This window comes from Rhinoderma darwinii, chromosome 10 (assembly GCF_050947455.1).
Source record: "Rhinoderma darwinii isolate aRhiDar2 chromosome 10, aRhiDar2.hap1, whole genome shotgun sequence".
Taxonomy (NCBI): Eukaryota; Metazoa; Chordata; class Amphibia; order Anura; family Rhinodermatidae; genus Rhinoderma; species Rhinoderma darwinii.
The window spans coordinates 2,221,120-2,245,834 of NC_134696.1; the positions used below are offsets into that span (position 1 = coordinate 2,221,120).

Below are 24,715 nucleotides of genomic sequence, written 5' to 3' on the forward strand. Positions count from 1 at the left end.
GGAGACAAAAGATCAAATTGCAATCTGGCCGTGTCGTGTCTGTACTTTGCAGCGCGGTTTTATTGCTCACGTACAATGATCTATTTCTGTGTTTTGCTCCTGCATAAGTTGAGATGGAAAAGTAATAACCATCAACCGAACACAACCAGAGCGGGCCGCGCCGCACATCGGAGGACCCCGCCGCACATCGGAGGACCCCGCCGCACATCGGAGGACCCGCTCCAACAGAGCGCTGTATTTATTACAATCTGGACCTTTCATATTATACCAGATAGAACCAATATCTGGAGGGAAATCTGCAGAACGAACATTCTCATCCATTGTTTCCCTTGTTGGTTCAACCAAAAAAATGCAAAATATGTCGGACTCAACATCAGATTCTGTTGTCGTTTTAAAAAGTCGCCCTTTCCCAAGCTGGAGCTTCCCTTCTGTACACAGGTGCTGGGCAGCCGTATACGGAATTCCATCATCAGGTGTTGGAGGGTCGGGCAAATGAAAATTGGGCTGTGGTTCAATTTCGGTGGTTTTGTGATGCGAGATGATCCTGAAATATTGTGACCCCATCCCCCTACAAAATATATCCCAGTCTCCTCTCTTTTCAGGGGATGGTGCGGTTCAATTGTATTCACTTTTAATCCTTTTATTATTCACCTTTATTTACATATATTGTTTTCTTTCCCTTTTTCTATTCTTGGGCCGGGTGTAGCAGGGAAGGCGTGATCTGTGTCTTCCCTGCATAAGGATCGCAGGTAACCTTGATCTGTATATTAGCCCGAGTTCTTGAGTCGCCAGGTAAATAAATAATCCATACCACAACCAGAAAAGTTAGGCACTAGCAGCCAAGGGCAGGTTCTCGGGTCTTGTCCATCTGTACTCAGGTCAGTACTCGGGGATCTTTATACAGGGAATACAGACCTCTGGTCTGTCCTGCATTTTCCCTCAGTTTCTCTTTCATGCGGGGATTCACGTGACGATGAACTTCTACATTGGGTTTATCAACATATTAGAAGTGAGGGGTTAAACTAGAGACCAGGAACTGATTTGTTTGCTCTTCCTTCTGCTGCATGTCCCGCCATCGTGTGTTTTAAAGCTTCATTTTAATTGCTTGTCCTGAGTAGTAAAGTTTTCTAAAAACCCCATTGTAGTGACCAGGCCTAACTACATCGGGGACTTCCAGGGACTTTATGGAAATAACAGGCTCGTGATCTTGTACAGGGGCTGGGACGCTTCTGCATGTTCTTCAGTGACTCCATTTTCTTGGGGAATTTCTTTCACGATGCGTCTCGAGGATGATGGTTAGATCGATGGGTAAGGTCGATAGACCTCTAATGTAATTCTGCTGCTGAACACCTCTCATATGGGACTTTTCTGGCCGCACCTGACAGATGGAGGCGACGCTCGTCCTTTCACCCCCCATCTTGTTCTTTGTGTCTAGCGTTCCAGAACTGATCAGCAGAATTGTGCACTCAGTGACTCGATAGATTATGGTCCAGATGAATGTGATGAGTCTTCCGTGAACATGAGGTTGTGGTTCCTTTTTTTGTGAAGGTTGTTGTGGGTTTTAGCAATGGGTGTCTCAGTAATCCGTTCTGTTCTTGGTCCAGAATATTTTATTTTGCTCTGTATTATAGGAGTGTGAGGGTAATTTCCTCATCACAGGTTTAGTCCCAGAGATGTCATCTTCTCACATGTAGTCCTCATTGTGTGAGACTTGTCTATAGAACAGTCACCTGATGTAGAAAACACCTGGAGGTTGATCCTCCTATTGTGTCTCTAAAGAGGGCACGTTCTGTGCTACTGATCCGCCAAGAAACGGCAACTATCACCCGTGAATCCCACAGAGGTCTTGGGACTGCCGTCATTTTTTATATTTTACTCCGCCCTACACTAGTTTCTCATCCATCTTCTAATCTTATATCTGCTTTTTTTCTTCTTCTCTCACCCGTCTCCTCTGATATCAGCTTCTCTTCTTTTTTTCTTACCCGTCTTTTCCTCTGATTTTTGCTTCTCTTCTCTTTCTCTCACCCGTCTCCTCTGATATCAGCTTCTCTCCTGTTTATCTCACCCGTCTTCTCCTCTGATATCAGCTTCTCTCCTCTTTATCTCACCCGTCTTCTCTGATATCAGCTTCTCTCCTCTTTATCTCACCCGTCTTCTCTGATATCAGCTTCTCTCCTCTTTATCTCTCCCGTCTTCTCCTCTGATATCAGCTTCTCTCCTCTTTATCTCACCCGTCTCCTCTGATATCAGCTTCTCTCCTCTTTATCTCACCCGTCTTCTCTGATATCAGCTTCTCTCCTGTTTATCTCACCCGTCTTCTCCTCTGATATCAGCTTCTCTCCTGTTTATCTCTCCCGTCTTCTCCTCTGATATCAGCTTCTCTCCTGTTTATCTCACCCGTCTTCTCCTCTGATATCAGCTTCTCTCCTGTTTATCTCTCCCGTCTTCTCCTCTGATATCAGCTTCTCTCCTCTTTATCTCTCCCGTCTTCTCCTCTGATATCAGCTTCTCTCCTCTTTATCTCTCCCGTCTTCTCTCATATCAGCTTCTCTCCTCTTTATCTCACCCGTCTTCTCTGATATCAGCTTCTCTCCTCTTTATCTCACCCGTCTTCTCTGATATCAGCTTCTCTCCTCTTTATCTCTCCCGTCTCCTCTGATATCAGCTTCTCTCCTCTTTATCTCACCCGTCTTCTCTGATATCAGCTTCTCTCCTCTTTATCTCACCCGTCTTCTCTGATATCAGCTTCTCTCCTCTTTATCTCATCCCGTCTTCTCCTCTAATATTTGCTTCTCTCCTCTTTATCTCATCCCGTCTTCTCCTCTGATATTTGCTTCTCATTTCCTTTGATATTGACTTCTTATTTTCTCATCCTTGGTATGATGGGAATGAAGTATAGAATAAATGCATCTACTATCTCTGGCATCAGCATCTCTTCTCTATCTGCTTTATTTTGGCCCATTTACATGCAACAATTATTTAAACCACCAACTAAGGATCGATGGTATCTGATGAACATTTCCAGGGGAACCCTCATTGTCACCCAGTGACCGCTCTCACATCAGCCAAATGCTAAGGCAAAAAACGCTTTTGTACAAGTAAATGTCGCTATGAGCAATAATGATTTTATGGTGACACGACCGATGATGATGATGATAAGATATAGTTGTCACATGGAAATGATCCCTTGGAAACTGTTTAAACTCCCGGAAATGAATATATATTGTGCCGCAGCCATCACAAGTGGGAGACTTGGTGTCTGTAATGCAGAATCGTGAAGCTGAACTTACAGGACAGTGACGGATCTATCGCAGTCTCCATTGGTCATATATCCAGTGCATGCGACATTCCCACCTCACGGCTTCTAATATGATTCTTGGGTTATTATAGAGGTTTGTGCAGTGACCCGTCCAGAGGTGGAGAAATAAAAACCCTTAAACTTAACTGTTTGCTCCACTGCATCGAACGCCTCATATCATTCGCTCTCGTTCTTTCATGTCGCTGTTGGGGGATTTTTTTGCCGCCGCCGCTATAATTCAGACATGTTGGGAGGATTTGAGCATGAGCTGCAGATTCTCTACAGAATTGCTGCTGCCTGACGCAGTCCTAGAGCGGCTTCTGCAAAAAAAAAGCCTTTATTGATTTAAATCCCGGGTAGAGAATATTTTGCCCCATTCAAGTTTTGTCTGTTCACCAATTGAATCGATTCACCCATTGCTTTCTATGAACTGGTGAATCCAGGGAAACCATTCATTCCTACAGAGAGAAATCTTCCTGATGTGGTTTCCTCGATCATCATGAATCACGTCTGTTCCATGCGAGAAGAGATGATTTACTGCAAAGATCCAGGGAGGGACTCCGATCTCACGGCTCCGCAGCCAGGAAAGGGAAGTATTTCACAGTGAAACGGTTTCCGTGCTCCATGCCAGGGAATTCCTGCTTCCTACTCCACCATCGGCACGCCGTCAAGCCCTGCTGACTAACTCTGCGGCTGGCTCCATTAACCCCTTCAGGGAACCCCCGCTCTGCTCCTTCATCTTATGCGCTTAATTGGGGCTATTTTTTACTTGGCTACTTCATGTGCTGCCCAATTCTATCCTCCTCCGCTGCTCTATCTTTATCAGCGCAACACAAGTCCATCTGCCTCCAACCGTGATCTGTTTCATTATTGGGGCCAGCGCTGCAAGATCTCGTCACTGATCGGAATGATGATCCTGTCAGTTTTAGGGGCTAAGGCCTGGGATCTGCCCGATGTTCAGAGTGGGGCACGTACACGGTATGACCACTTTACTATACTTTACTAGTAGCGCGTTGGACCTCCTTTGGTATCAGAACCGCAGCAATTCTCTGTGGCATAGATTCCACTAGGTGTTGTAGTCGTTCTGCAAGAATATTGGCCAATGCGGAAAAAAAATTGATGCTCGTAATTGCCACCAAAGTGTCCTGCCAGAAACCGCTGCCATGAAGGGATAAACTTGACAATGCGTAGGTAAGCCCCACTGTTCAGACATCCGTCCGCAGGGATCAGAGAAGCCCGGGGGTGCCGAGAAAACGTCCCCCAACATTACTGCACCTCCCCCAACCTGAACTGTTCAGACCTGACAGGAGGGGGTTCATCGCTTCATGCGGCCCGCGCCAAATTCTGACCCACCCATCAGCGTGGTGCCGCAGAAATCCAGATTCATCTGACCCGGCGATGTTTTCAATTCCTCAGTGATCCAAGTTTTGCGCTATTTTCCCCCTGGAGTCTCGTCTTTCTGTTTTCTTTGAAGTAATGACGCTGGAACTAGTCGTCTGCGGTTATATCTCATCCGTGCTGAGGAACGGCGACTTCAACGGCACGCCGCCTGCTCATCAGAACAATACAAATTTTTATTTTGTTTTTTTTTTAGAATCCTTTTTATTTTTATAACATATTAAGCATTTCCAATCTTTTTTCTCCTCTATCGTCTCCCTTAACCCCTCATGTCCCGCACTGGCTAAAACAAAAGTTGATGAATAAATAAATAATTGAGCGATCCAATCAGCCGGATTTTTTGCTCCTTCCTATTAGGACCTCTTTCTTTTAGCCCCGTTTTTCTCTATCTCTTCATATCCTGGGACAATATCCCCAACATATTTAACATCCCGCCTGAGTTGGCGATAATCTTTGTAACATTTCCGTGAAGGAGAACCCCGTAGGACTGACGACATTTATATATTCCAATGTTTAACCAATTAAGATATTCATTTAATTTCCCAAATCGGTGAAATCTTGAAGATGTTATTGGCCTTCCACATCTCTCCCCCCTCCCCCACACCTGATGCAGCGTCATAAGAAGGCGACTTCATATCTTTCTCTCTCCAGAATATCTTGTTTCCAGAATTTCCCAGATTTTTATATTTTACCATTTTGGGATTTTATTTTTTCAGTTTTTTTTTTGTAAATCTGGGATTTTCCCCCAACATTGCCGAGGACTTCGCCTGTATGTGGTGCGGCCGGACCGTCCGGTTCTGAATACCAAGTTATACTCTCCAAATAAAGTCTATACAGAGGAGTTCAATATTTTTTTGGGTGCCTTTATTGGAAAATTAGAGAACATATAATAGAATGGGCAAAATTACCATTTTTAATAAGGCAATTACCGGCCATGTTTAGTTTTAGTTTTTTCCAAATTTTAATCTTACCCTTAAATCTATGTATCAGTGGAACGATATTATTTTTTACCAAGTCTTTTACATATTGGATGAGACCTCAATACCTAAATATTTAAAGGTCTGACCCCGCGGAGCCGCCCGCTGCTTGTTAGACGGAGCTTCAATGTCACGGATTTATACCGGAATATTCCCCGTATTGATGATCATTTCTACCACTTTATCTATTTTTTTCATCTGTTCCCAGATTTAGCGTTACAACATCGGCATATAACGATTCTTCGCGTCCTCCCCTGATCCCTCTCTCTGGATGTTTTTCCTCGATCGCGCCATTCTCCGTATACTCCAACCATTATATGAGAAAACCTACAAGGGTCTCCGTTTCTGAAATCCTGTCCCCGGCTCGTCAAGCACGGAAACAAAAATGGAGCGAATCCTGGTTATCAAATGCAATTGTGGATCTACACGGACACTGATCGTCAAAAACGTTTATGCTGCGTCCGACGTCTCTAATAAAGTGGCTGAAACGAAATGCCCCAGAAGAGCGGTATAATGTCTGTTAGAAAAATGTCACCCTTAAAAATATTGCACATTTTCAAATTCTGTTCTATGACGTGGACAACGGGCGGCTGTGACATTATAGACTATAAATCGTGAGAGGAGGAGGGCCGCAATATACAAAGCAAACGCTGCAATCTGGAAGAAGTCACTACGAAAACCGAAGAGATGAAGGGTCAGTCGTGTAAATAGACCCCTCCCCCGTACACTGTCGTATTATTAAGTCTCCCCTCCCCCGTACACTGCCGTATTATTAATAGCCTCCCCTCCCCCGTACACTGCTGTATTATTAATAGCCTCCCCTCCCCCGTACACTGCCGTATTATTAATAGTCTCCCCTCCCCCGTACACTGCCGTATTATTAATAGCCTCCCCTCCCCCGTACACTGCTGTATTATTAAGTCTCCCATCCCCCGTACACTGCCGTATTATTAATAGCCTCCCCTCCCCCGTACACTGCTGTATTATTAAGTCTCCCCTCCCCCGTACACTGCCGTATTATTAATAGCCTCCCCTCCCCCGTACACTGCCGTATTATTAATAGTCTCCCCTCCCCCACACTGCCGTATTATTAATAGTCTCCCCTCCCCCGTACACTGCCGTATTATTAATAGTCTCCCCTCCCCCGTACACTGCCGTATTATTAATAGTCTCCCCTCCCCCTACACTGCCGTATTATTAATAGTCTCCCCTCCCCCGTACACTGCCGTATTATTAATAGCCTCCCCTCCCCCGTACACTGCCGTATTATTAATAGCCTCCCCTCCCCCTACACTGCTGTATTATTAATAGCCTCCCCTCCCCCTACACTGCTGTATTATTAATAGCCTCCCCTCCCCCGTACACTGCCGTATTATTAATAGTCTCCCCTCCCCCGTACACTGCCGTATTATTAATAGTCTCCCCTCCCCCATACACTGCCGTATTATTAATAGTCTCCCCTCCCCCGTACACTGCCGTATTATTAATAGTCTCCCCTCCCCCGTACACTGCCGTATTATTAATAGCCTCCCCTCCCCCGTACACTGCCGTATTATTAATAGCCTCCCCTCCCCCTACACTGCTGTATTATTAATAGCCTCCCCTCCCCCTACACTGCTGTATTATTAATAGCCTCCCCTCCCCCGTACACTGCCGTATTATTAATAGCCTCCCCTCCCCCTACACTGCTGTATTATTAATAGCCTCCCCTCCCCCTACACTGCTGTATTATTAATAGCCTCCCCTCCCCCTACACTGCCGTATTATTAATAGTCTCCCCTCCCCCGTACACTGCCGTATTATTAATAGCCTCCCCTCCCCCGTACACTGCCGTATTATTAATAGCCTCCCCTCCCCCGTACACTGCCGTATTATTAATAGTCTCCCCTCCCCCGTACACTGCCGTATTATTAATAGTCTCCCCTCCCCCGTACACTGCCGTATTATTAATAGTCTCCCCTCCCCCGTACACTGCCGTATTATTAATAGTCTCCCCTCCCCCGTACACTGCCGTATTATTAATAGTCTCCCCTCCCCCTACACTGCCGTATTATTAATAGTCTCCCCTCCCCCGTACACTGCCGTATTATTAATAGTCTCCCCTCCCCCGTACACTGCCGTATTATTAATAGTCTCCCCTCCCCCATACACTGCCGTATTATTAAGCCTCCCCTCCCCCTACACACTGTATGCCATATTATTAAGCGTCCCCTCCCCCGCACACACTGTATGCCGTATTATTAAGCGTCCCCTCCCCCGCACACTGTGTGCCGTATTATTAAGCGTCCCCTCCCCCGCACACACTGTATGCCGTATTATTAAGCGTCCCCTCCCCCGCACACTGTGTGCCGTATTATTAAGCGTCCCCTCCCCCTACACACTGTATGCCGGTTTAGTTTAGTAGCAGCCGACCTGGTTGTGCTCCATCATATTCATCTCCGCTGCTCAGACCCCCCCTCCCCCTCCCCCGCCGCTCTGAGTAATTTGAGCTGATTTGTCGATGCGCATGAAATACTTTTGCATCTCTGAATTTACAATCTCGGTGCCATGTGGAATTGGTGGAGGTCCATGACTAACCACTTCATGTCACACACAACCTAACGCCGGGGTAACCCAACTCCAGGGGTGCGCGGTCACAGCAGGGGGAGTCTGGGCTTGTTGTATGTCCATTGCGATCCGTTCCTCCGTCTGGACTGTTGTTTCATAAATGACTCCTCTAAGAATAAGAACCGTCATGAAGGATGAGCCGCCCGTGACGAGACCGCGCTGTATATTTATGGCCGGCATCTTGAATGTATTACAGGTAATGGTGTCCCCTATACTGGACTGGAGGACGGGGTTACGAGGGTCCCGTGTATACTGCACATCTATGGGGTCTCCGGCTCCAGTTTCATCTCTTTGGAGGGATCTTGGGGTCATGTTGCACCAAGCAGGAAAATCAAGATGTGTCTACAATAGATTCATTTGTCCTACGTCTCCCATCGGTCCACAGTGATCCCCTCGCAGGAGGCCGAATCCAAAAACTCTGTCTACAAATGTTCTGTTATTTCATGTCGTCACTTTAAATGAAGTTTGTTTTAGTCATTGCTAAGAGTGAAATGACGAGAAAAGTTGTGGACGCAAATCACTAAACATGTAGAGTAAAAACGCCCCAAATCAGGGACACCCCCTCCCCTGCGGTGGCAATGTACCCCCAATCAGCAGTCCTATATTATTTCATCGGGACGGTAATAATATCTGCGATGGGGGGGCAGCAAATATTTTTTCATGGCTGTAGATGTCGCCTCTGAACTCCACAGTTGTAGCGACAATCAGTAACGAATGAGAAAAATGTTAAAGCAAGTTCCTAATCTTCGTGACATCCACATGGCGAGAACGTGGATTTTATCAGCCGTGGTGACGTGTGTGGACGCTTCATCCGTAGAGACCCTCTGAGCTGTGACCCCCCTCGATATTGACCTGATCAGATGATTGTCAGACGTGTGACATCTAGTGGTGGGATATATATGTAACCCGGGTCCGGCTGCAGAAACTCGTCACGGCCTCTTCCATTGCTCTGCAGATATTCAGTGACCCCTCTGAGACCACCACCCCCTCTAGGGGACACTTTTAATGCAATGTTTGGTCAGAGGTCTCAGTGTTTGTATAAATGTCCACCTCCCCTGTCACCCGTCTATCGCGGCGCATTGGTGCGGTCCTGGTCGGAGCGCGGCGTTTCTGGAGAAGTTTCTATAGTGTAAGTGACAATACAAGCAGCAAATCCGCACTGGATGTAAAGTAACGTCGTTCTACTCCAGAGAGCAAAACCACCGGAGCTGACGTGGCACCAAGAGTGGAAAATCATCTGCGGGTGACTCACCGACTGCCGGACTGCCGGAGCGTCTCTACCGTGCACGTTCACCCGGCCCCCTTGTTGGGCTTCGCTGGTTGGTGACAAAGCAGTTGTTGAATTTGGGGTTTTTAGCATTATTTCAGGAATGGTTTTAGCAGAACGCTATTTTTCTTCACAATTATATTGTAAATTCTCAGACGCTCAGTGTTTCCACCTGGAACAGATCCAACAATGAAGTCAGTCAAGGAGGCAGCGTCCTGGCAGACCACCGGACACTTTCACCAGGTAGAACATTAGCGTTGTCTGGACTGTGGTGAGAGCCGCCTTATGGAGGCAGAAAGGTGAGACGGAGGTGTCAGGAGCCGTAGAACAATGCAAAGATCTGAGTCTGGGGGATAAGACCTGGAATGAGACCCTGGGAGTGAGCGAAGGCCTGGATGGAGATTTGGGTTGGAGGGGGCTGCACGTGCGTTCATATTCTAGCCCTGAAGGAGCCGCAGTAACATGTAGAGATTATGGAACATTTCTTCATATAAAACTTTCCAACGTCTGAGCTCTGAGTTTGATGCTGCAAATTGGCGAGATACAAGGTGATGGGGACGGTATCGCCTGGGCGGTCACCGAGGAATCGCCATGTAGCCCAACCTCACTCTGCTACGTCACTCCCCATTGGTCAGATATTAGGCTGCATTATACTGGTGCTACTTTGCAGCACACCTGAGTCTGGCAGCGGGTACCTGAGCGTGTGGAGAGCCCCCGTACATTACTCAGCCCAGAGGAATTGCTCGGGATAAGTTCTGAACATATAAATCACGTGTAGATAGTTCACCTATGACCACAATAACTCAACACTACAATGAAATTGGTGAAAAATTGCTAATGATTTTATCTTCTAATTTATCACCAGTTGTCGTGTAAACAGGAGACGTTAAAGCTTTTATTTTCCTAGAAATCCTGTGAGCACCCGGTTATAGACCGAATAATCAATGTGTGAGTGGTCAAATAAAGTAATGAAAAATGGCAGTGATCCGCTACATGCCGCCTGCGCCCCCCAGATCTGTTCTCGTCGCCTGAAGCTCAGATCTGGTCCAGTAATTGTGTACAACCCGTCTCCAGCGAGTATGAGCTCATGAGACCAATGAAAATCAAATCTGCGATTGTTAAATACTCATGAAATGTAAAGCTGCGATGGGGTAATGTGTTCTGGGTGGTCACTAGATGGAGGGATCCGCTCATATTCTGCATCCTAAGATGATGGAGCAGAGAAGCATCCTCACTATCGCCTCCCATCCTCCCTCCCTCCGCTCCGGAGAGTGTCCTCTGGGACCCCTGCAGCCAGCGACTAGAAGAGAAAAGGGATCACTGCTGATTTTCTATAGTACAAATTGAGCATGAAATTTCCAGTGTGCGAGCAGCCGGCAGGACACAGGAGGTACAAAGCTACAATCTGCCGTCCACTTGTATCGAAGGGTTAACACAACGGAAGATTCTGTTACGTGACTTTCATTGGGTTTCAGCTTCCTCCATGTCTCCTGTAACCGGGAACACACAGATTGTAGACCTGGGGCCCCATCTTCAGACCGGGAGTAGCGCTCTGTGCCGGAGGTGAGTGACATCCCTCTCAGCCTTTGTCTTATTCTGACAATGATCAGAAACAAAAAAACTCCTCCTTCCAGGCAGAATGCGAGTCCCGGCAAACAAAGGATTCATCTCCAGGGCTACGGCATCCGCTGGACCCCGGCAAAACGCATCCGCCACCGCTCTGCTTGTGCCGTTATCTGTTGTGTGTGAATGGTGCTGTATGTGGATCGCTGTCTACTAATCATCAGGACATTGTACAGATCCCAGATATCGTCTGTGTTTGATTATTTCTGTCGCCCCAGAGAATGTTCTGGAATGTGCTCGTTTCTCTGTAACCTCAGAAGGGTTAAAACCATTTAGTCATCATTTCCTGTGCTTCAGACTGGAAGTTTACACGGAGTGCTGCCATATGGACCTCGGGGTCCCGTGCCATCTTAAGAGTCTTGTTAACCCTTTGCTTTGGGTTTTTAGTTTTTTTGGATTGCCCCCCTCTGTGTTCCACAACTAGATATCTTCTATAAGGTTTCTTAAGTAAATCCATTATTCTTTCGGGTACAGTCACTCATAACTTTGGGGTGTTGATGTATCTGCTCTCGTCCTGCACCGTGTGACTGTAAGATATTCCTGCAGCATCGTGCGTCCATGACCGTTGTTTGTGCTCATTAATAATGATGGATATAACGTATGTGATTGGCGGCTTCGTCTGGTTAACCTTGGTGTCTGGTCCAGTGATCCCCCAGGAACGTTTAGGGTCAGTTGATGGGCAGTGAATTTGGCCGTGCAGAAGCAGCGGCCGCACCAACACCTTACCGGGCTATGGCAGGGCGGCTTTTATTGGTTTAAGTCTCTGACCTAATCCGCTTTGCCCCTAATACCACAGCAAGAAACAAATCAGTAGAAGGAGCAGTGGTCGCTGTCAGAGGAAGGGCCGATACCTTTATACCTCTGCGTTAAGAGCCGTGTGGACATTAATCACAGCCCATCTGGTTTCACTTGCTGGTACATGGAGGTGACGCTCTTCATGTCGGGCACGGTTGTCGATTCTCCGCCTTTTGCGGTTTATTGCAGGCAGTGATTCCGTTCTTTCCCTTCAGGACTTGAACCAATGTCAGAACTGACGTCTCCAGGTAAAGGCAAAGCAGGACGTCATCTCCACCGTCACGCTAGTCTGGTGTCTGCCACATCAGATGGTTCAGGACATCACAGGTTAATTCTGTAACGCTGGGATTTCTAGAAGCAGCCCCCCCCCCCCCCCCCCCCCCCCGCACTGAGGACAAACCTGATCTGTGTTAATCCCCTTACCCACCAGTCCTGTCACACAGTTTGCTCTAAGTTTGACATCGACTTCTTGTGTATGGACCAAAACCCTGTTGTTCTCAGCGCCGGGTTACATGATGGGTTCATTGTTTTTTGAAGCCCATTCATGGAAATAAGTGATACGGCCAAGGGTGGAAGGGTAAAGGCATACCCTGCTGGTGGCATCTATGACTGGAAACCACGCTGGGGGGGAGACGGATTAGAGGGACTGATACACCCCTTACTCTAAAGTTGTTCATCTTCTATAATCAGCTGATTTTCACAGCCGACTTCTCCAAGTGTCCGGCTCCGCCGTGGTTTCTTAGGTCCTTGTATGTAGAATCGGCCACAATGTTAATATGATCTAGCTGAGCTGCTGCTGCGCGTTGTATGGTGCCGGACACAAGGTTAAGGGGCTCGCTGTTCAGTGTGAGGGCTTCTTCTATGGATCTGGACCTGTTATAACATCCCTTATTTATTAAGGCTTTGCGCACTTTTCCCACAATTTTCTTTTCGTAATTATGTGTCGTCTTATTGTCTGTTCGTTTTCCTTAATATATGACAATACGTGTACGACCGGCCGGATTATTTGGGTCAGTTAACATAGATGTACGGATCGCGATAATATCAATTCTATACGTGACGCCGTGCATCCTTTATGGCAGCAGTTTGTGTGTAGTTGGTCCCTTAATGCTCTTGTTTGGTGGAGAATGCGGGTCCACTCATAAACAGCAGAGAGGTCGCTCGCCTTCGATACCCTGCCCCCGCTTGTTGATGCAGCTTTCTAGGTGACGTTGGTGATATGAGGAGCCTGTAGATGGAGATTACTCATCAAAGGTGTAAAAATTGCACTGAGCAGAGATGATGAGAACATCTGATCTGTGAACGCGCTTCATTTATCATTCTGCTCTCATCCCCTTGCGTCTAAAATGTTGGATCTTTGCAGCTTCGGGAGGTTGCTTGGCACAGCCTTGTCTGGTAGGTCAGAGATTGACTCTGTTTATTTGATGTGGCAAACGTTCATCACATATGTCCGGAGCATTTCCTGACATATAAATAGACGAGCCCATAGATATCAATGTGGCAAACGCTCCGCCGATATATGTTGGTACCTTTTTTTTTTTAACTGTTGAAAATAACTCCACTTTACAATAAAAAAAGGATCTCGGGCTTCGTGTCTTGAGTCAATGCAGTGGTATAGATATATATGGTGTATTCATAGCGCTACATGCGTCTTGTGCTCGCGTTCTGACACTTCTGACGTTATGTGAACGCCTTCATGATATGCAGGGTCTGGACTCCTCACTGATGAGGTTCACGCTCTCGATCTAGGGAACGTTAAGTCCCAGGGTGTTACTGAGGATCTGTTCTGTGCTCTTGATTCTGCGGATATCAGTAGGTGGTCTGGGCCAGTCCCCTATACAGTGAGGGAGAAGCTGGTGTGTAAAGTCTTCTCTCCACATTCTCTCACACGTTTCTGTACATAGATCCATGGGACGGTCCGTGGCCGGCGGGATACACCCCGGTTATTGCACCTGACTTCCAGGCTCGTTGTTCTCTACTCCCCGGGGCCTCCATACTGGAAGTTTGTCTTGGACACTGAGCTCTGTGTTGACTTTTCGCCTGTTCTTCCGGCTCAGGACTCGTCCTTCTTGGCCGCTTGGAGTTGTAGTCTCCGCAGCTGTGTGAACACATTTGTATTAGGGGTTTGGTCAGTTAATATGAACCATTCATTGGCCGTTCCCTGTGTCAGGTCTCCTGTGAGAATGGGAGAACCAGTGACATGATAACATCTGTTTTTCCCCTGCTTGCAGCTTATTGCAGTCACTGATCAATTCTTAAAATCATAAGGGAGTCACGTACCCCAATATCATCTGCGGATGGGCCCGTCCCTGCCCTCAGCCATAGTGACTGTGATGTGGTCAGGACTTCATACAGATGTGAGCTGTAATATCTCTGTATAATATTATAGATGGAGCGTTGTCCAATGCTCTAAGCATGAATAGCGCTGAATATAAACATGGCCGCTCCTCCGCAGATATCGCCGCCATTAGGGAGGTATCAACATCTGGTCAACAGCTGCATCTGAACAATCGTTACAGTCAAATAACATTTCTGTCCTAAAAAGGGAAGTGAAAGGTTCATTATCCGCCGACCACAATGAGATGGTAAACAAGCCGGACCTCCGATGTGCGGCACTGGTAATGCTGGGAGATGTAGTCCGATTCTCCTCCTCATACAGCTGCATTCTGTGCTCCGCTCTCCTGTACGGACGGTCTGTCGGCCTTGTATTTAATATTCACAACCACGTTTATAGAATGTTCCCCCTTCGTTATTTGAGCTCCGTCAGAAGAGACGTTCTGTAAATGTGGCTTCTTCATTAAGATCAGGGCCGCCCTGCAGGACTTCTTGATGGCCGGGGTCACGTCCTCGTTCCTTCGCTGCGCAGCATTAATGTCTGAGCCGCAGCGTGAGATCCCAGATTCATCTAATGTAGAATTTATAATATGAGACTAGTGCGATTTTAGCTCCTCACGTGCCCATACGGTGTTGTATAAAGGCTTCATTCCCCCATGACCCCCTTTAGGTCCAATTCTACTACATGGTCTATGTTTTTTCTCCATAGACCCCCCTCAAGTCTCCATCACTTCTCTTACCTCCTGTTACCCTGTATAGGCTGATTCATCCTTCAGTGACCTCCTCTACATGACACTGGAGCCATTGATGGTCCTCACTGGACTTTATTGGATCTTCTGTACATTGTGCTGGGGGTTCGGGGGGTCGAGGTTCACTTTGTGTCATGTTGTTTGACCTACTTGGTGTGTAGAAGCCGCGTGGGATGGGGTTTAATGGAGCGCACGGGTTGTGATGAGCCGTTGCTGCTTCTCTCTGACATTTATTAGGAGATGGCGGGGATGTCAAGTCTACTTCACTGTGATGTTCTTATTAAGACGTAGATGCATAATAAAGCACTTGAGATGTGACACGATCTCCTTGAAGGCTTCCGATGATGCAGAGTAAACACAACCGCCGCCTCGTGACTTGGTGTAGGAGGTAACAGTGCGACCGATGACTTGTACGTGGAAGATACTTCATTAAAAAAAAGTCCCGGACTTCTGCGCTACCCGAATAATAGCACAAGTCGTATCCAGAGGTGGTAAATACATTGTGGAATTTATTCATCGGGATCAAATTTACAAGTCTAAAAATATTGCAATGTCCATGTGATCTGATGAAGGGGAACGTCGCCCAGAACGCATTATTTTCAGACTTTGTCATTCCAATCCCTATTAATAAACCCTACAATGTGTTTATTATCTCTGGATTCTACTTGTGCAGAAGTCCGGATCTTCTTTCTATGAAGCATCGCACGTGAGGTGCCGGGAGCCACCATATTGTGACGTGTACCAGCTTAATAAACTTGTCATAGAAACTGCCCCCCCTGTATATAGATGGTCCAGAGGGCACCATTATCTGTAACATTGTATCAGAAGAAAAGGACGGCTGCCCTGTACTAAAGAGACCACTGACCTGTGGCCCCGGCGCTCCCTCATCCCGCGTCTAAGGATCCTATAAAGTGATGATTTGCATGTGCAGGGAGCAGCTGGTAGAGTGTCAGCTCATAGGTCGAGCTGGCTTATTTATTTGTATGAATTTCTCTTTTGATCCTATTATTCACTGTTGTATTTTCTTTGTCGTCTCTTTTCTGGTCTTTCCAGCTCACGCTGACGGAAGAACAAAGTGAACAAAGCAGAAACGGCTGTGAATCTAAGGAGCTGGTCTTCCTGGTACAAGTCGCATGTCAGGTAATGGTGGACAGGTAGCAGAGCGCCCCCATCTGGTCCAAATCAGTTGCTAACATTTATTCTACTTGCCCCATTTCTGCACCTTGTGTGATGAAAGAGACTGAATATAATATAATCCATTCGACTCCTCACTTAAAGGGGCTGTTCAGGATGACGTTGCCTTTTAGTGTTGACCATCAGTGGCCGTGTCTACAGATAAAGTCCATTTTATCATTTAGGAATATTCTTCTCCCCTTATGGCCTCCCCCAATGTAAACATCAGCCCCCATACAGTATGTGGAGAAATACCACAGATGTTTCTAAAGGGGTTTTCGGAGTTAACACTTCTATGTGTCAGAGTTTTTACCCTGGGAATGTGATTACATTTGTAATGTATTTACTGTATCAAAATTGGCCCCGTTTCCTGATGCTGCCGTGGGGCCCATGACTCGTGACGTCACTCTCTCTGCCCACTGCGTTTACCAGCCGTATACCGATCACGTGGTCAAACTGTTAAAATTTTCTGCCTGGTATACGGGACGTCACTAGTGACATGCCGTGTGTGGGCTGTTCTGTTATACATATTATATACGTGTGTCCGCTGCGTAAAACTCATGACATGTCCGATATTTGTGCGGCGTTCGCGCATCACGCACCCATTGAAGTCAATGGGTGTGTGAAAATCATGCACAGCACACGGAAGCACTTTCGTGGGACGCACGTGATTCGCGCAACAGCAGTAAAAAGTATGATTGAAAACAGAAAAGCACCACGTGCTGCAAACATACAAACGGAGTGTCATAATGACGGCGGCTGCACAAAAATCACGCAGCCACGCATCATACGCGGCTGACACACGGAGCTGTTATGTACCTTTAGCGAGCGCAAACGCACACGCTCGTGTAAATCCGCCCACAGTTTGATCACGTGATATGTATACGGCTGGTAAACACAGCGGGCAGAGAGAGTGACGTCACCAGTCATGTGCCCCATGGCAACATCGGGAATCGGGGCCAATTTTGATACGGTAAATACATTACAAATGTAATCACATTCCCAGGGTAAAAGCACTGACATATAAAAGTGTTAACTCCGAAAACCCACCGGAGATACAGCTGCTGGTAATACTCTGTGCTGCTCTACAGGGCTCTGTCCACTGGAAGCTGTTTTATCCTGTGCTCTGAAATGAGCTGGTAAATCTGTCATCTGTATTGGCTCATTCTGTGGAGACAGCAGGGGGCGCCACTGAACAAAAGTTATTTTACAACATCCTGGCCGCCCAGTCATCTTCTAAGCCGGTAGTCTATCTGTGGCTGTCAACTTGTGAAGAAACTACAACTCCCAACGGGCCCTGACAGCTGCAGAATGGGAGTTGTAGTTTTGCTACAGATCGACAGGTTGAAGGCCATTTTTCTAGGCTTTTATCTTCATTGCCAGATCAATACCTCCTCCGGGATGCAGGAGCACATGACATCGCCTTCCTGAGGTGACCCGGCTGCGAGATTTACCGGACGTGACTTCTCCAATCCCCTAATGTCTTATTTGGCTTCTAACCACAACGGTCGGGAAGCCCCAGCACCCCCTGCTGCACACGCTGTCACCCTTCATCCTCCCTGTCTGCCACCACTTATTCTTATGGGAAGAGTGTGAGTGGGTCAGTGGCATGCTGGGTAATCTATAACGGAAAGTAATTCTGTGGATAATGACAAAAACAGTCGGGCTAAGATTGAGCAGGAGACGGCGGAGTATGTAGGAGCGCTGCTGAGGCATAGGCGGTGTATCCTGCCCTGTACTATATATATATATACTGTGTGTATATCTCCCCCAGCGGAGCCGCCTTGTCCGGTGATCGCTGGGTGCTCGGAGATGTGGAGTCTCGGGTTCTTTTCTTCCCCCTCCTGTCAGTGGAGATTCTGGAGCAGTTCTTCTCCCTGCGCGGCTCGTGCACGTCAGATCGGAGGTGGGAGGATTGGCCGTCTCCACGTGTGATGCGGGCGATGCTCGCTGATTCTTCCATTCTCTACCTGTCAGTTGTGCTGAGCTTTGCAGATATTCCTGACGTTTATTCTATGAATTCTGTTATGGAGAACGAGACCCCCTTACACCTGCCGAGAACTGAACACTTGACTGCACCCTGAAAATGAGAACCTGTCGCTGGTGAAGGAATGAAAATGCCGACATCACCTCAGCCCTATAAGAAGGGCCATACACCGGGCAGATGGGAAAGCATTTAAGAATTTTATATTGGGAGGGGTGGGGGGTGCTGTTCCTGCCAAAACCAACCCTATCTTTAACCCTTAATGCCACCAGTTGGGTCAAACGCTCTTAGGGACTCCAAGTCTTTGAACACTTTATCATTTGTGATGTTGTTTTTTCCCATTTCCATGGTCTCTCAGGGTCGCAGCTGGATAGTGAAGCGGAGTTATGAAGATTTCCGGGTGCTGGACAAACACCTTCATCTCTGTATATATGACCGCCGCTTCTCTCAGCTCTCAGAGCTGCCCCGGTCCGACTCCGTGAAGGATAGTCCAGAGGTAAGGATCCTTCAGATTGGCGGTCTGTAATAACCACTAGATCTATATTCCCCAGATAAAATGATGAGTGGAGTAGTCACACATGGACATGAGCAGCAGCTGCAGGGATTGTTAGCGCCACCTGCAGAACACGGTTATTCATCAGGACCCGGCTTTATATTTAGATCTTTTAATGAGAAGAATCCTATTTGTGGTTAAATGTCAGTGGGTGCGTCTCCTTCTTGTTTGTGTCACACTCGGTGCAGTTAGTAAACACCACACACTAAGAAAACGTGGCTGCATTTCCCTCACAGCGTCCGTGGCCGCTCATTTATATGGAACATCCATGACCTTAGTGTTCATGTCACACTTACAGGAGGGGTGGGCAGGACAGCGAGGGGCTCATGTATAATGTGGATAGAGACGTAAGGGAAACCAACCCTCTGAAAATCCCAGCACCCCCCCCCCCTCTGAAGATCCCAGCACCCCCCCCTCTGAAGATCCCAGCGCCCCCCCCCTCTGAAGAACCCAGCGCCCCCCCCCTTGAAGAACCCAGCGCCCCCCCTCTGAAGATCCCAGCGCACCCCCTCTGGAGATCCCAGCACCCCCCCCCCCACTGCTGAGCCCTCCCCCTCCTCTGAAGAGCCCAGCGCCCCTCCCCGTCCTCTAAAGATCCCAGCACCCCACCCTCTGAAGAGCCCAGCACCCCCCTCCTCTGAAGATCCCAGAATGCCCCCCCCCTCTGAAGATCCCAGCACCCCCCCACCCCACTGCTGAGCCCTCCCCCTCCTCTGAACAGCCCAGCGCACCTCCCCCCTCTGAAGATCCCAGCGCCTGCCACTGCTGTCCATTGGTTTATACTATGTACTTCTCTGTCTGGTTTCAGCTGGTCACGCAGATGCTGATGGCGTACCTTTCACGCCTGTCAGCCATTGCCGGGAATAAGATCAACTGTGGACCAGCCCTGACGTGGATGGAGGTAGAAAATCTGAGACTTTCAGCCCTGATATTTGCATAAGTCTTTCTGCTGAATACACAGAAATCATTCTCTCTCCTCTTCACTAGATTGATAATAAAGGGAACCACTTGCTTGTGCACGAAGAATCCTCCATCAATGTTCCGGCCATCGCTGCCGCTCACGTCATCAAGCGATACAACGCACAGGCTGCCGATGAGCTGTCCTTTGAGGTGAGAGGAGATGTTGGGGTGCAGGGTCCAAGTGGGGACCACAGTCTATCCCATGTAAACGGGGCAGATGCTTCTATTCCAGATTTGTCAGTTTTAGCATTAATGGTTTCATTTTACTTCAGGTTGGAGACATCGTATCTGTTATTGATATGCCACCAAAAGAACTGACCACGTGGTGGAGGGGAAAGCATGGATTCCAGGTGATGATACATCCATCTTCATGTTCAATTATTTGTCACCATTAGGGCCTGTTCACATCAGCGTTGCCCTTCCAATGCAGGGGTTCCGGCGGAGCACTCGACTGCGCTATTGATTCCATTAAAACAACGGAACCCGTTCACAACGGTGACAAACGGAAACCATTAGCAAAGTTTCCATCACCATTGAGATCAAAGGTGATGCAAACGGATGCTAAGGTTTTCATTTGCCTTTCCGTTGAGGGGTTAACACGACAGAAACCTCAGACGGAAGGGAAACGCTGATATGAACAGGGCAACTAATGAAAGTGTCTGCTCAACACTGAATCCTATTCAGACTATTATGTACTGATCTTGAGTTACATCCTGTATTATACTCCAGAGCTGCACTCACTATTCTGCTGGTGGAGTCACTGTGTACATTACATTACTTATCCTGTACTGATCCTGAGTTACATCCTGTATTATACTCCAGAGCTGCACTCACTATTCTGCTGGTGGAGTCACTGTGTACATACATTACATTACTTATCCTGTACTGATCCTGAGTTACATCCTGTATTACACTCCAGAGCTGCACTCACTATTCTGCTGGTGTAGTCACTGTGTACATACATTACATATCCTGTACTGATCCTGAGTTATATCCTGTATTATACTCCAGAGCTGCACTCACTATTCTGCTGGTGACGTCACTGTGTACATACATTACATTACTTATCCTATACTGATCCTGAGTTACATCCTCTATTCTACTCCAAAGCTTTCCTCACTATTCTGCTGGTGGAGTCACTGTGTACATTACATTACTTATCCTGTACTGATCCTGAGTTATATCCTGTATTATACTCCAGAGCTGCACTCACTATTCTGCTGGTGACGTCACTGTGTACATACATTACATTACATTACTTATCCTATACTGATCCTGAGTTACATCCTCTATTCTACTCCAGAGCTGCACTCACTATTCTGCTGGTGGAGTCACTGTGTACATACATTACATTACTTATCCTGTACTGATCCTGAGTTACATCCTGTATTATACTCCAGAGCTGCACTCACTATTCTGCTGGTGGAGTCACTGTGCACATACATTACATTACTTATCCTGTACTGATCCTGAGTTACATCCTGTATTATACTCCAGAGCTGCACTCACTATTCTGCTGGTGGAGTCACTTTGTACATACATTACATTACTTATCCTGTACTGATCCGGAGTTATATCCTGTATTATACTCCAGAGCTGCACTCACTATTCTGCTGGTGGAGTCACTGTGTACATACATTACTTATCCCGTACTGATCCTGAGTTACATCCTGTATTATACTCCAGAGCTGCACTCACTATTCTGCTGGTGGAGTCACTGTGTACATTACATTACTTATCCTGTACTGATCCTGAGTTACATCCTGTATTATACTCCAGAGCTGCACTCACTATTCTGCTGGTGGAGTCACTGTGTACATACATTACATTACTTATCCTGTACTGATCCGGAGTTATATCCTGTATTATACTCCAGAGCTGCACTCACTATTCTGCTGGTGGAGTCACTGTGTACATACATTACTTATCCTGTACTGATCCTGAGTTACATCCTGTATTATACTCCAGAGCTGCACTCACTATTCTGCTGGTGGAGTCACTGTATACATACATTACTTATCCTGTACTGATCCTGAGTTACATCCTGTATTATACTCCAGAGCTGCACTCACTATTCTGCTGGTGGAGTCACTGTGTACATACATTACATTACTTATCCTGTACTGATCCTGAGTTACATCCTGTATTATACTCCAGAGCTGCACTCACTATTCTGCTGATGGAGTCACTGTGTGCATACATTACTTATCCTGTACTGATCCTGAGTTATATCCTGTATTATACTCCAGAGCTGCACTCACTATTCTGCTGGTGGAGTCACTGTGTACATACATTACTTATCCTGTACTGATCCTGAGTTACATCCTGTATTATACTCCAGAGCTGCACTCACTATTCTGCTGGTGGAGTCACTGTATACATACATTACTTATCCTGTACTGATCCTGAGTTACATCCTGTATTATACTCCAGAGCTGCACTCACTATTCTGCTGGTGGAGTCACTGTGTACATACATTACATTACTTATCCTGTACTGATCCTGAGTTACATCCTGTATTATACTCCAGAGCTGCACTCACTATTCTGCTGGTGGAGTCACTGTGTACATACATTACATTACTTATCCTGTACTGATCCTGAGTTACAGCCTGTATTATACTCTAGAGCTGCACTCACTATTCTGCTGGTGGAGTCACTGTGTACATACATTACATTACTTATCCTGTACTGATCCTGGTTTAATGAAGATGCTTTCCATAATTGATGAAGCCGGGAATGCTGGGACGTTTTATCTTATTCATATGATGCTTTTTTCTACAGGTTGGTTTTTTCCCCAGTGAATGTGTGGAATTAATCAATGACAAGGTTCCCCAATCAATGACCAATTCCGTCCCCAAACCAGGTGGGTGCTTGTGGTGTTGTTAACGTGTCTGTATTAACACATGTCTTGTACCTATTCTATAACATGTCCGTCACTGTCCTGTCTTCAGCCGGTCGTGCCCTATACTTGTAAGTGTCGGGATGTAGCAGAGCTGGCGCCGCAAGTCATGTATGTTTGTGGTGCTCCGTGATGTTGTGTGTTCTTACAAGTCTACAGTCCTAACCAAACACAAACATCATCTTGCGGTGCGTTCTCCATCCAGCCTGCGTGTCTGTAGGAAAGCCCATGTAGATTTGGAGCCGTTATAGGGGCAGCCAGGAACCTGTCATATAGCAGATACTTGTCCTCAGTTTTTTACGTATATTACAGAACTTGTTCAAAGATGATCCATCATGTAACGACCGATTTGTCAAAAAAAAAAAAAGTTAGAATACAACGTGCGCTGTATGTAAGTTACGAGAAGTGTAGCGGCCGCGGCTTCATGTCAGCACGGAGCATGTGCCGGACACTTCTGGACTCCTCTCTGGTAACTTACAGACCGCGCTTGTTGTTTTATAACTTTTTGTTTCTAGACAGTTTTGGGAGGGGCATGTTTAGGGCGCTAAATCTCGGCAGTATAACGACATATTGGTAGTTTAGTGCCCCAAAATCTAGTGTCCAGTTCCCTTTAATGATACTTCTTTAGTGTGCAATGAAAAGTTCTGCAACTTTTCACTGTGCCCGATCATTGCACCTGTATGCGCAAGACTAAAATTGAGGGGTTGTTTTGGGTCCAATATTTTTCTATTCACTGACAGCAAGTAGAAATCTTGAAAATAGTGGCATTTAGAAAGTTTAAAAATATACCATTAGTGATTTTCCCACAATTCATATCTATCACCTATTCACAGCATATAAATGTGTGATCACTGGGGGCGCGCCATTCAATGTCTGTCTGAGTTCAGCGCTCGGCTGTTTACGTCATTCCCATAGGCTTTGAATGGAGTGGCAGCGCACGTGCACCACCACCGCCGCCACTCCTTTTAAAACACTGCATGATAGCAGTTAGGAGAAGATTGTGGGTAGTGGGGCCCCCAGCGATTATACATTTATCACCTAGACTGTGGATATGTGACAAATGTTCATTGTGGGAAATGATTTACTCCCTTTGTCCCTCGGTGGGATGTATGTGGTATTAGTAGAATGAACCCCGGCCAGACCTGAGCGGCACAATACCCCACAATATCTTCTGTAGGACGACTTCTCCGGTAACTGTTTATCTTTGCAGCAAATATTGTAGCGGAGATAAATGTGAGTGATGAATTCCCGGGTGCGTGACTGTCCGTGTGATTATAGGGCGCAGCGGCTGCGGTTTGTGTATTTTCGGCTGTAGTTTATACGGGGTCCCGGAATGTGTCTTGTCTCGCACCTCATTGTACTAACACAGAAGCAGCGGAGCAGGTTGTGTTCCACGTTTGTCTTGTTTTTGCCGTTTTGCTTGTGACCGCTGTCGTCCCGTCCCTCTGTGTTGTCTGTAGTGCGATGTCTCTGGGGGTTTGTCTCGTAATCTCTTGTGGCTTTTGCTCTTTGCATTAACATCAGTAAATGATCTGTTTCTGAGGGGAAACTACAATAGGAAAGGTTAAAGTTCTGCTTTGCTTTGTTTGCTTTTTAATCCTTTGTTGTGATCTGTTCCCTCCAGTCTCCCCTGCACACGGAATGAGGCCGGCGTCCTGGAGCTACTTCCCCCCCTGTACGGTTCCATGTCTTTTCTCTCTCCCTTTCCCCTTCTCTCTTTTAATGCATGTGCTCCAGAATCCAGGGTCAGGTCTGCTGCAGGCGATCACCTATAAGAGGGGACATTAAGAGGTAGGATGCAGAATGGAGACCATGGCAGACTGCAGACTATCCTGTCCTTCATTGCAGCTTATAGGCTATGCTGCGCGGTGTCACATCACGGGGTCCTCATCCGAACAATTGCAGGGTCTGTTACTGCTCCACCGTCTCCCATAAACGCTGCCGGCTGTAGCTCTCCATTCAGACATAGATAATGATCACACACATCACTCATTTCTATGCAGATCATCATGCGATCACATTGCTGCACTGATCATGACCGGGGGGGGTGTCACACGTGGTCCGGCTGTCCTGCACTCGTCACTTTCATGCTCTCC

The 24,715-nt window shown here is 46.9% G+C and overlaps 1 protein-coding gene across 18 annotated transcripts in view; it reads left to right on the forward strand.

Annotated features, from left to right (window-relative positions):
- The window catches only part of ARHGAP32 (Rho GTPase activating protein 32), a 523,871-nt gene that overhangs the window by 475,208 nt on the left and 23,948 nt on the right, over positions 1-24,715 (forward strand). For 15 of the 18 annotated variants that reach the window (XM_075839129.1, XM_075839130.1, XM_075839131.1 and 12 more), the window contains 7 exons: positions 16,102-16,188; positions 18,564-18,701; positions 19,567-19,659; positions 19,746-19,868; positions 19,991-20,068; positions 22,502-22,583; positions 24,244-24,294. In XM_075839129.1, the coding sequence (XP_075695244.1) occupies positions 16,102-16,188; positions 18,564-18,701; positions 19,567-19,659; positions 19,746-19,868; positions 19,991-20,068; positions 22,502-22,583; positions 24,244-24,294 (652 nt within the window). The remainder of the gene's footprint in view (positions 1-16,101; positions 16,189-18,563; positions 18,702-19,566; positions 19,660-19,745; positions 19,869-19,990; positions 20,069-22,501; positions 22,584-24,243; positions 24,295-24,715) is intronic. The other 3 variants (XM_075839125.1, XM_075839138.1, XM_075839139.1) reach the window with 1 other exon arrangement.